Source organism: Eublepharis macularius, chromosome 11 (genome assembly GCF_028583425.1).
Source record: "Eublepharis macularius isolate TG4126 chromosome 11, MPM_Emac_v1.0, whole genome shotgun sequence".
Classification (NCBI taxonomy): domain Eukaryota; kingdom Metazoa; phylum Chordata; class Lepidosauria; order Squamata; family Eublepharidae; genus Eublepharis; species Eublepharis macularius.
Genome location: NC_072800.1, coordinates 43,949,543 through 43,962,959, shown reverse-complemented (window position 1 = coordinate 43,962,959; position 13,417 = coordinate 43,949,543). Strand labels below are relative to the sequence as shown.

General features: G+C 41.7%; 1 protein-coding gene across 1 annotated transcript in view; it reads left to right on the top strand.

The window, feature by feature from the left end:
* KCNH8 (potassium voltage-gated channel subfamily H member 8) overlaps nucleotides 1-12,691 on the top strand; it is a 270,322-nt gene extending 257,631 nt beyond the window's left edge. Inside the window, exons 14-16 of the mRNA XM_054991452.1 lie at nucleotides 192-298; nucleotides 1,982-2,058; nucleotides 12,002-12,691. Coding sequence (XP_054847427.1) covers nucleotides 192-298; nucleotides 1,982-2,058; nucleotides 12,002-12,691 — 874 coding nt within the window. The remainder of the gene's footprint in view (nucleotides 1-191; nucleotides 299-1,981; nucleotides 2,059-12,001) is intronic.
* Nucleotides 12,692-13,417: the final 726 nt, after the last annotated feature.

Below are 13,417 nucleotides of genomic sequence, written 5' to 3'. Positions count from 1 at the left end.
TTAAACTACCTTTTTAAAAAATGTATAGTTTTTGTTCAAAGAACAGAATTTACTAATTTTAATCTTAGAACTAAAATTAATTTATTAATATTAGTATTGCTTAAGAATATGGTATGTATTTGACAATGCACAAGGACAATGAAGTGTCGTTTCTGTATAAATATCACAAGATTATATTCCTTTTAAAATAGGATTGTGGATGGAACAGAGGATGGTAACAATAATGAGGGGAGCCAGACGTTTGACTTCAGCTCTGAACAACTCAGACAGGATTCCAGAGCATCTCCTACCATTGGGGGTTAGTGCTATATTTAACTATCTTACAAATGATTCATAATGCACCTTTTGGAGAAGGCAGCCTTTTGTGTACCACATACTGAGAAAGAAAGCCTTAGATGTGACTGGACTGACATTTCTAACATCATCCGGGTCCTTAAAGAAGATGGAGAAAGAGTGGGGGGGGGGAGAAACATAGAACAATTGTTACCAATTTTTTTGTGGAGGGGTATCTGTCAACCATCAGCCAAAGAAACCAAACTACTATGCCTGTTTCTTAGTCAGTCAACTACAAAAAAAAATAAGCAGAGATAAAGGTCACTAAACACAAAAATAATTACAATACAGTGAAATTCATTCTTATCCAATGTTGTGTGTGTATTATTATAAGAAATTAATCCAATATACAATACATACAATCCAATCCACAAATGTGTTCAAATACTGTCAGATACTCAATTAGTATTATGACAAAGTAAATGTAACTCCTATACAATCAAATAAACCTTAAGCATGTCATGTTGGCTTTGCCAATGGGAATGAGTGTTTGAAGTTTGGTCTCTTGGAAGCAGTGTTGATTGGTGCCTTCCAAGTAATGCTTAGTTACTTTTTCTGGATTACAACTTTTGATATTTGTATGATTTATAAGTATTTACTCCTCTTCTGAGAAAGACTCCAAAACTAGTGGTAATCTGGAAGCTCGTCAAGGAAGAAGGAAAATTAAAGAGTTGTTAAAAATGTTTGGATTCAACCCTATTGTGATGGTGGACCATGTGCATATAGATATGAAAACATTAAGTCAGTGGGAAAATATTTGAAACAATATTAAACATAGTAATTAGTTGATATAGTAAAATCATAGTTTAAGGAAGTCAAATATTTTAGTTAAATGAAATAAATTATGTCACAGGTCAGTACTCAGGGGGGATTTCATTGCTCCCCAGATCTTAAAAATAATTAATAATCTCCCTAGAAGTTGTTTTTAATAGGCATTCTATATACACACAAAGAGCCAAAGGATAAGGCTTTCATTTAGTACAAGACTCCTGCTGAGTAACAAATGTTAAGTGATTTCTTAAGGGATTTTTTTAAAAAATCCAATTGCTTTTGCCACAGACAATCACGATACAGAAGGACCAAAGAGCACTGAATGAAATTTTACAGTTAACCTAATACAAAGTATATGTAGAAACTTGCCAGTGGATTCAGTACTCTGTTTCCACAGCAGGAAATGTACAGTTTGCTGAAAAGACCAGTGTCATTCTATCTCTTTTATGATGCAGTTTTGATACCTCTCCTTCACCAATACAATTCCCTGGGGAAGTTGTACCCATACTCATTGAAGGGTGGGTTCATGTGTCTGTGTGGCAACTGCAATGCACATTACAGCTGCACAGTACGCAGTACTGCTGGCAAATCTCATCTGTTTCACATCCAGTTACATTTTTTCTCTGCTATGAAGTGTATGAAGTAAAAATTGATCACCATATGATGGAGCAATAATGTATTGTAATATGCACAGTTGTCATGCAATGAGTGCTGATTTATCAGTAAGTGAATCATTTGTTGGTTTTGCTGAGTGAATGTAGCTTCTTGTCCTCTCGATTTGAGATGCTAATTTTATAAGCAGTAATATAACCTGGAACCAGTTGAAATGACCAAAGACACTAATTCTCTTCATCTGCCATTGTGTAATGTCTTACAGAAACTGAAGTTGGTGCTGCTGTATTAGTTATTAAAGCTGAAGAAACAAAACAGCAGATCAGCAGGCTTAATAATGAGGTATGGAGAGTTTATTTTTCCATGGTTTTGCACCATGTAGATAAATAATAATAAATAGAATCAGCCATTTTATTGAGGTAAGAGATGAAAAATTAAAGTAACCACCAATACTTGGTAAGTCTTTTGATTTAGAATGCAGTTCTACAATGTGTACATCATTGTTTATTATCACACTGGTCCAATTAAGCTTTTATTGGCTAAAGGAACCCTTTTCGTTGAACTAGGATTTGATGGCCCATCAAAACCCAAGTAAACACAGTTGAATTGTGACTTTTGCTGAAATGCTATGCATACTTATATGGAAGTAAATCCCATTGAACAGAGTAGGATTTATTTCTAAATAAAAATGCATGAGATACATACTATACTAAATGAGTTCAGAGTTGAATGGGAAAAATTCTACCAAGCCTGATTTTTGTTTGCTTTATTATTATTTTCTTCAGCAAAAAGACACACAATTATAATTTTAAAACCATACATTTTTATCTGCCATTCCTTTTTAGTAGGTAACATTTTAGTTTTCTAATGCCTTGCATGGTAATATGTGTGTGTGTTTTATATATATACCAATTCCCACTGAACTTTGGAGATGGTTCTAGTATTATTCCATAGAAAAACTTCTACTTTTTATGAGCCGAGAATCTTCCAAATTTCTACAATGGTTTTATGTATCATATTCCAAACATTTTTTGCTGTTTTGCAGATCCACCAGTTATGAATGAAATCTGCCATGCTTGGTTTTCTTTTTAAGTAACTTGTATTTTTAATGATGGGCAAATTCCTAGGGGTGTTTACCGGGGAAAAATTAATTATAATTTTGGGTGCAGGCTTTGGGGGGGGGGAATACTGTGATTGCTTGTTTCTGGGGAGAACATTACTACTGGTTCAGGATGCAAATTCTGTGTGTTTTTTCAGGTTCCTGTGTTCAGGACCATTATTTTCAATTGGGGATGTCAAAGAGTGTCTAGTGCAGCTGTTTATAAACATAATTGCACCACTAAAGACCTCCCCTCATATGGTTGCCAGTTCATGGTGGGGGCAAGAGGAAAATGCATGGGGATGGGCCTCTTGGGGTGCACTCCAGGCACGCCGTGACAATGTCACTTCCAGGAGTGATATCATCATGCAGACCCCATGAGTGCTCCTGGGCTTCACACCCGGCCAATTCTTAAAGAATCAGCCCATTTGAGGCCCAAATCAGACTGTCCCTCACCACCAGGAGATTAAGAGAAACTGGCAACCTACTCCCCCCAGCCCCCATGTTTCAAGGAAATTGAGCCAAGGGGTCCAATTTTACAGGCCCCTGAACAAAGTGCACCAAGGCATCATACTTGCAAAGAATAAAAAGAGTCTGCCACCAACCAAGAAGGGAAAGAAGGACCAAGCCAGAACTGCAGCCCCAGTCATTACAATGATGGTTCCAAGGCTGCTATATCACAGTGTTAACCTTGCCTCCAGGGACTTCACCTTGGAACTGAGCCTGAGAGGAGGAGGGATGTAGTAATGTTGCAATGCTACTACACATGCACGAAAAATTTTTTTAAATGACGTGTATTGCGATTCCCCCCCCTAAAGCCCGAAACTGCACCAATGCTTTCTTTTTCAAAACAAGACACCAAATCAAAGCTGCCTCTAATGATGCAGAACTCAGGAGAGCCAAGCCCTCCCTCCTCTCTCTTCTCCCAAATGGTGATGCGTTGCTGGCTGCTCCATGGTTGGAAGGAAGCCCTGCTGATCAAGGAAAGCTGGGCTTCCATTCGCATTTCCAGGGCAACAGAAGGAGGGCAAACACAGCTCAGGCATTCCCCTGGCTCTGTTGCCCCTGGAATAGATTACTGGCGCCTGAGTGTCTGCAATCCCGAACAGAAACCGATTGATCCGATCAAGCCCCGAACAAGCAAACCTCCGACCGCTGGATCGGTTGCCGTGGACAACACCGATTAGCTGGGTCCCGATGGCGCGAACGCCATTATCATTTGTTTTTCAAATCATAATGCTGATCGTGCCCATCTCTACTCACAAGTCAACATTTTCATGGAGCTTTCCACTACAATGTCAAGATCTCCTTCTGCCCCAGTAACTGCCTGCTCAGACCCCATCAACAAATATATTGAGTTAGGATGTTTTGCTACAGTGTTCATAACCTTGCACTTGCCCCTCCAGTCAAAATAAAAGGCAGACACAAAGGTTGGGTATAAAATTGGGCCAGTTTATTAATTTCAACATGAACTGTCAATACAGCAATACAGCAAGGGATATAACTAGCGGTACAAGTCAAGCCATCCACAGCCTCTGCTTTGATCTGTCTGAGTGAGCCCTTGCTGCCCCAGGGTGAGCCATACAAACACATGGCTGTACCTGGCAGCCAGGCAAATAGTTCCCCTCTCCAAGCCTATAGCACTTTGCTGTAAAGCAGGAGGGGCTTACTTGTACAGGGGCTTACTTGTACAGGGGGAACCACACAGCAGTCTGCCCTCACAACTGGCAGCTGTAAAGCCTACTAGCTGTTACTGACTAGAGATGGGCACGAACAGCAATACGAACAAAAAAAAGCCATGAACAGCCCAATCCGCTGTTCACGAGCAAGCTGTTCGTGAGGCCCCATTCCCAGTGAACATGTGTTTGTTCCAAGCCCTGTTTGTGGCGTTCATCAGCCCTTCATAAAGCCAGACAGTCTGGCGCCTTTCAATCAATTCCCCTAGCAACATACGCATGGACTGTCTGAACTCTGTCTGAACTCCTTTTGGCTTTCCTTCTGGCTTGTAACCCCTCAAAGTAGCTTCCAGCAGACAGTCCAGTTTTTTCCACTGTGAAAAGAAAATGACAGGAAAGGGAGGGACCCATGGATCATAGCTTTCCCAGGGTCCAATCTCTCTGAAACTTGGAGGGTCTTCAGAGGACAGTGAGGACTATGTCCCCTGCAAATTTGGTGGGTATTGGACATTGGGAAGGGCAGTTTGTAACCCCTCAAAGTAGCTTCCAGCAGACAGTCCAGTTTTTGTCACTGTGAAGAGAAAATGACATGAAAGGGGGAGACCCATGGACACTCCTTTCCCCAGCTCAAGTTCAGCTAAGTCCCAAGGGGGCCATTCTGGCTCCCATGAACCTCCAACTATGAACATGTTCGTGAACATGTCATGTCCGTCAATGTTCGTGAATCCCTGTTCGTGGATGGCAACGAACAATGAACTTTGTGTTCGTTTTTTTTCCTGTTTGTGCCCATCTCTATTCCTGACAGACTCAATTCCCCACCAATGGCAATGGGCCTTAGGGGGTCACCAGCCTGCTTATTTTCCCATCCTAACCTCCCAATGCCCAAACTATTTACAGCACCACCATACCAATTACATAACTTCATCTAGCAGTGCAAAGTAGGCAAAAAACACCTCTCCTTATATGCCAGTTGGGAGAGGAGAACAAATTCCTTCCTGGTCCTTATAAACAGCAACCGGCTAATCCAGCATCGCTATAGGGAGGGTGGGTGGGCCAAGCAACAAAGGCGACTGCATGCTGGAGAAGAGCAGAGCAGGCTTATATGCCTTTTGCCCCATTCACCCAGCAAAGCCCTGGATGCCCAGGAAGGACCCAGCTGCCTTTCCTTCTTCTGGGGCTCCAAACATGGCACCTATCCAAGCCACAGTGCTGCCAGCCAGGAGGGCCAACTTATCTGCATTGAATTTCATTTGCACACTTTGTAAAGATCCTCTTGCTCAGCACAATTCACTTTGGTTTTCACCATCCTGTGCAATTTTGTATCCTCTGCAATCTTGGCCATTAGACTGCTTATCTCCAGATAATTTAGCAGCCCTGATGCAATCGACATTGGAGATCACAGTTTCTAGTTGTTCTATTGCCCTTGTTTTGTAAATCAATTTTACTCTAATTTTAAAAACAAAATAAGAAAAGGGGTCACTAGTCAGAAGCAACACATTTCACTAATATGCTTCCAAGCAGAGATTAAAAAGTTATCAAGGGAAAGAGAAAATAACTGCTTTCACATAAAGTAGTTGTGTTATGGCACTTCAATAGCTTATCTAAAAATTGTTACACAGATCTCATTTTGGGAAGAAATCAATAAATTGCCACAGAAGAAAAACTACTGTAGTAGAATGGGAAAAAATTCAAACACAAATGTTAATGATGAAACAGGAGCAATCTTATAATACAGGAAATGTTTCTGTTTTAACTAAGGGTTTGGTTTTTTAATGCCATTTTAGTCTGGAAACTGTCATTTTAAGTTATCAGTGATTTTACCCAGTATGTTTTTATGGTGTTTGTTTTTATACTGAGCTGGGTTTTTTAATGCTGGATTTTAATTAATATATTTTAATTTTTTTTTAACTTTTATTACGTAATCCATCTCAGGCAGGTTCCTGTAGAGGTGACATAATAGTCCAATGGGAGGCAAGGATATACAGCCCCTTGTCACACAGCCTTTCTAAACTGCTTTGGCTGCTGGTCGCTAGTGGATTTTTTGTGCCATTTCAGACACAACCAGTTTGGCTGCCAGCTACTAGCAGTTTTTTTTTTTAACCATTTCAGACAAAGCCACTTGTATCCCATTTGCAATGTGGGGTTGAGCCTTTTTTTAAAAAAAACGCTTTCCTCATTTTCAAGTTTTCAGTGCATTTCCCATTTGCTGTGAATGACTATTTGAAGTGTCTGTAGTGCTTGTGACAGCACTGCCTTTTTATTTTCCTACCCAGCTCCAGTGCATTCTTTTTTAAAACATATATAGATTAGTGGTATAGATGATAAGATGTAATGATAATGATAGGTGTAATAGATTCTCTGAATTCCCAGCTTTCATTTTTTTATTAAAAAAAAATAAGACTCTTAGCCCCTTCCATTGCATATATTGTCAGGTTTTCCTTGGGGTGCTGTGGTGGCAGCGGCGGCAGCTGGACTTCAGCTGCCAAGCTTCGTCCTGGGTGTGGTCCCTGGATGCTGCTAGGGAATATGTGGGGTTCTGCTTCGTGGAAAGAGGGGAGGTATACCTCATGCATGCACCCTCTCAAGCCACCAGCAAGCCCTCTCAACCTAGCATCTCTACAGTGTACCTCCATCTCTACAGTGTACCTCCTCCTCCTTCCTCTCCTCCGTCAATCTTCCTACTTACATCTTCACCCTCTCTTGCTTCTTGCTCCTCCACTCCATCACTCGCTCCTCCACTACACAACCCACCCTGAACACTCTCCGGAGTCAGCTTTTATAGGGTAGTCCATCCTCGCCCCTTCTCCCAGGTTCCTGCGCTCGTCTGATGCAGCCCAGCTGTATCTGCCCCCAGGTGTTCCTTCCTTCCCATTACTCCCACCTGGCCGCTCTCACCTCTCTGGCAGTGTGGGGCTGAAGGCGAACGCCTCCCAGCTGGGGTTCCCCCAGGTATGTCTCATTTCCCTTTCTCCTTCTCATTTCCCTTTCTCCTTCTCTCCCCATCCTCCCTGAAAGACTGGGCTGGCCAGGCCCCTCCAAGCAAGGCATCGCGCCCTCCTCTGCCTTTGCTCGTGAGGACTGGTGCTCATTTCTCCCCCTCCTTTTGCTGGCTGGGGATGCCGCTTTCCCCTCGTGCTTGGTCCGGTGCTTCCCATATGTCCAACCCTTCTGTAGAGCTCTGGCCAGGACAGTGAGTCTTTTGCCCTTTTAGGTGGGTTTGGGCGTTTTGTCCCTGTCTGGCTTCCCCCTCTGATTTCCCTTTCTCTCCCCCTGTCGCTGCCTCTGACACCCTATTCCTCTTCCCAGTGGCTGCTTCTGCCTCCCCTTTCCCAGGGCTTCCTGTGCCTGCTGCCGGCATTCCTTCAGGGGGCTGGGGCCAGTCTGGGGTGCTTGGGTTACCCAACCCCGGACCTATATCTCCACAAGGGAACAGGCTAGAGACTTGGGGTTTTTTTTATATATTAAACCTGGGAATTCAGAGAACCCGCTGCAGCTGTCATAATACTATAGAGCTATAACAGTATTTTTGTGTTGATTTTTTTAAATAAAAATTGCAAACGTCTGGTAGCCCGGGGGAGGGGGAGCAGCCACTTCTAGTGTCAGAAAAAATGGTGCTGTTTGAAATGGCCACAGTGATTCACATACAATTCATAAATGGATGTAAATGCTTTTTGAAACCACCACCCACCCCAATATTACTTTACACAAAGTTGGAGCAGAAAACTGTAACAACTGGATTAAAATGGAAATGTGAAAGGGGCCACAAAGTCAGATGATTGGCAACCAAGTGAACTACCTATTCTTTGTTATAAACATCATTTGCCCATCTACAGGAAAAGGTAATGGTAGGCCAAATTCCCTCTAAGTTTTGTATAGACAAATATTATCATAATATTTCTGTTTATGCATTAGTAGGCTAAGCCAGCTATGTAGACTCCCCAAAATGATGCCCAATACTTGTTGATCTTCACTGTAACAGTGGTAGTGGAAAAAGCCATCAAGTTGCAGCTGATCTGTGGCAACTCTACAACGTTTTCAAGACAAAAGATGTTCAGAGGTTGTTTGCCATTGCCTGCCCTGCATAGCAACTCTGGACTTGCTTAGTGGCATCCTATCCAAATACTAATGTGGGCTGACCCTACTTAGCTTCTGAGATCTGATGAGATCTAGCATTGCATAGTATTTTAATGGTAATATAAGGGAAAAGATGCTAAGAATAGACATGATTCATATATAGGCTTCCACAATCAACCTAGCAGAGGTTTTCAGATATAATAATATAATGGGCTAAAGGGTATATTACCTGAATATACCATATTACCATATATTACCATATATTCCCAAATAGCCCATAAATGTATGGCTTTAGTACTAGCCAAATGAAAAAATGAATGACTGGGTTATCCGGTGTATCTCTTTACTAAAGTGAGAGCACTTCTACCACAATTGGCTGCATAGTAATATAGAAGGTGGCAGATATAACAACTGCTTAGAGCCAATGTCTCATAAAAATATGACTGACGAACCCACTGAATATGTTGTAAGATGGGTAATGAACTGCCTATAAAAATATGAAGATATAACATCTCATATATCAAAGTGAAAGGATATTGGTGCAATGGAACAGTTTGTGATTTGGGAAGCATTAAAGATTAATACTAGGGCTGGAATTGTTGGTGTTTTATTTTAAGTCCATTGAACTGGAAGAAGGATAATATTTAAAAGAAAAGTATGGAGAGAGAAAAGCAAATGGAAGAGCACTGAAACAGAGGTGAAGGTGAAATAATATTAGAGATATTTTTAGGAATAATACAGCCAAAGACAGAGAGTTTTTTGCCTTTCCAGTCCAGCCTTCAACTCTGAATGTTACTCTAGAGGTTCCATCAACCTGCAGGTGCTTTTAAGAAGCCCTGAGGGATAATGGTGGGGAAAGGATCTAGGTTTGCTGAATCCAGCTTGGGAAATTTTTGGAAATTTGGAGGGAAGGGGAGGGCGTTGGAAAGGTAGCATTTGTGGGGACAAGAGGGAGCTCAGCTGGGATGTGATGCCTTAGATTCTGACATCCGAAGCTGCCTTTTCCTCCAGGGGAATTAACCTCTGACATTCTGGGATAATTTTAGGTCCTACCTTAAGGATAGTAAGCCTAAAGTGTACACTGTTCATCTCCAGAGTGCACACAATGTGGCACTTTGAGTTAGGGTTGCCATCCCTTTCCCCCCCACATCCACTCACCTGGGCGGTGGGGGGACATGCTCCCTGGGGTGCCCCCTCCCCGGGTGGCGTGGCGTGCCCCCGGTGGGGGGCATGCTCCTGCACCATGAGAGTGGGCAATGGCAGAGAGAGAGCAGGCAACGGTGGCAAGAGCAGGCCGCTCTCACTGCCACAGCTGCTGCAACCTGCTCCCTTGCTGCGACCGCCGCCACTGCCCCTGAGCAGCCCGTGCCAGCAGGGACAAGGGTGCGGTGGCTCTCTCTGTCCCTTCCTGGCATGCATGACATCATCATGCCCTTTGACCCTGCGTGATGACGTCACTCCCAGAAGTGACATCGTCATGCATGCCGGGAGCGCACGCATGCAGACAGACCCTCTGGAGCAGCCGCCAGGTAAGAGCCAGCATCCCAGTCTCCCACTAGGAGACTTGAGGGACCTGGCAACCCTACTTTGAGTCCCACCTGGCCAGCCACATTTCTTATACATCCATTGTATTTGCACTAGATAAACGAAAAGCCCTGTGTGAACTAGTTGCTTTTCTTTATCTGTCTGTGAAATCAGCAAATGCTGAATTTTTGTTAATGAGCAAATTAAGCTTTACAAGTCACAACAGTTAACTGGTGACTGCTTTTTGTTTAGAGTCAAATACTTCACATTCATCCTTTTCTCAATCTAATTGGCAAATGTATCCTTTTGAAAACTAATGTGTAGTCACATCTCGCTTTCCTAGAGATTACTTCTACCAACGTCATTTTGATGAACTGCATGAGTAATTCTGCAAACATCATCACAGTAATCTGGCCTAAAATAAATTAAATAGCTGCTACTGGAAGCAAAGCAAAGCTCATGTTTAACTTGATACCTTTATTTGCTTTTTCTGCTAGCAAGCTATAATCAGTAAGGCAAGGAAGTTTTGCCATTGGGTTTTGTCATATTTATCATTGATTTTTCTGTGAGTATATGAACATAAGTTAGTTGGAGACTGCAGACAGAGTCACTCAACTGGTTGCTTTCATTTTTTTTATATGTCCTTATCTCTGTTAGGAATGCTTGAACATGTGCCTGTTCAATTCATGTTCAATTAGCTGGTTGCAACCTGATTTTCCAAGAGTTCGATAGTTTGTTAATCAGTTTGTCAGTGTTCAGCAGGTTGTTTCACTGTATTCCTTAATAACCATATGGTACAGCACAACTGGCTTCTCATGCATGTGTGTTCTCACAAAGCCTGATTGAGTTCTACTACCCTCACCATTGTTGCTGCATAAGTGTTTTGCTGAGCAGGCAATTGTTTAAATAGACAGTAAAATCATTCCTTAAATCATTCACAATGTATATAAATCAGTCATCAATTAAAGCTATGTTTCAAGAAAATCCAACCCTTTGGTGCTTATCTACATAGTCCTCAGTGGAGCTAATGGCCACTGATCAGTTTGAATCGGCAGCATGTTTGCACTTGCACAGTTTTGGGGAAACCTGATGCAAAACGGTTCAAGCAAGCATTTGTGGCTGCTCAGAATGAACCAAACAGACCAAGTGATTGGTTCACATTTGATTGCCACCTTCAAATATGGTAAGTTCAACAGCTGAATGTGTTTGCAGCAAAATTTGCAGCATCCCTAATCTTTACAGCTATTCACCAATGATACACGCAGAGCTTATTTTGAATTTCTCATCCTTGCTATTTTGAAGAATACTTCCATTTTTTCTGGTATACATTCTGTTTGACTATGTCAGTTGTAAAACTTCGACATCAGTCATATCTGCTAATCCTCCCCTTTCTTCAGACTCTTCAGATTCTCTAAAGGAATGAAATAAATAGCATCCATTCATTTGTATTCCCAGTTGTTACCATCATCTTAACAAATGAAATTAATGGGATTTTTGTTCCATTTTTTTATTCAAAAATTAATGAGCATCTCTAGGGATTGCTTTTAAGCTGTACGCAAAGTAAATAAATTGTAAATGTGGTTTCTTAGCATCCATTGTCTTATGCCCTTGGAAGAACTGTTACTTCAGAGAGTTTAGTTTAATTAAATGATTAAAAGCAACATGAATGCCTTGTTGGCACTTCCATAGCACCCAGTCACTGAATGAAAAACCTCACAAATGCATTTCAGTACATCGAATTCACAACTGATGCCTTTACTAACAAAAAAGAACAGTTCGCTGTAAGTTATTAATGTGGATTTTCACTTGGGGGGGAGGGGGAAGAGGTGAAATGTGATGAAATAAAAAATGATGACCTTTTGTATATTCATTCAATGTTGACTGATTTTTTTTTTAAATCTGGCTATTCTAGGTCACTGCTTTGACTCAAGAGGTCTCTCAGTTAAGTAAGGATATGAAGAATGTGCTACATCTACTGGAAAACCTATTGATGTCACAGAAGTCCCCAGAATTCTGTGCAGTACATGGCACAGCCATGAGTCCTAATAGGGAAAACTTACAAACTAGAATGAATTGGACTTCACATCAGCCAAATGTTACTTGCACCAAAGCACAACTCTGCCACTCCAACACAATAGCTGGCATTTGGAAAATGGATCCGTCCTCAGTAGGTTGTAGCCCACAAAGAACTGAATCCCACATTCAAAATTCAACAGACGGTGAATTTTATTACACTTCAGGCCTTGATTATTCCTCTTCCCACTATCACGTCATCCAGAAAGATCATTTGCAGTTTGTCAGCTGTACCTCTCCACATTCGGACACTACATTGACTCCTCTCCAGTCTATTTCAGCCACTCTGTCATCTTCTGCGTGCTCTTCATCAGAGACATCTTTACACCTGGTGTTGCCCAGCAGATCCGAGGAAGGTAGTAGTTTTAGTCAGGGAGCAGTCAGTTCACTAAGCCTTGAAAACCTGCCAGGATCGTGGGACCTGGAAGGAACCACAGGAGCAGCATCTGCCCAGACCTCAGAAGATTTGCCTCTAGATGTTAAGGCAAGCATAGTGGATATTAAAGATTGCAAAGCCATAAATGTATAATTAAACTAATAAGTGGTATTTCTGAGCATGCACCACAACTGCCAGCTGTAAACTTAATTCATTGTTGCATGATATTTTGCCTTTTTCTCTGATGCTCATGGAAATTTTGCAGATGCGAACATTTACAGAGATAGGAGTCTGGCGGACAGGGAAAGGTTTAACTGTTCCTTATGGAGGGAAGAGGTTCCTGGATTTATAAAGCACATTGAAAAAAGCCTTTTAGAGACAGGTGTATCTTAACTGGGCTGCACAACAGACTTTTGTGATACTCTGCAGTTCCTAAGGGACAAAGTAGCAAGACACCCAGGACAAAGGATCTTTGGCACAGGAAGGCTTTGTTGTGTGTAGCAAAGAGCATTCCCCCCCCCTTTCATGCCTGGTTGTTGTTTCCAGACAATATCCATGGCACTGTTGGCTTCAGGTCAGTCGGGGCTCCTGCTGGTGTTTATGTCCATGCTGTGAAGGTAAAGGGACAATTACCGCTGCATGTCATCTCCTTGACAATCAACCAAATAGAGCTGGTAGAGAGTGGTTAATTGTTGCACGTTCTTTGTTATGTAAATCAGACCTCTTTATCAAAAATGCTATTTTTATATACTTGGTAAGAAATATGTATTTAAAATATTTATAAAAGAGACTATTAAGGATTTTTGTTTTCCTTTCGTTTAATAATGCTTGCTGTTTTCAAAAGAAATGCACTACCATGTATACACTATTATGTATTAG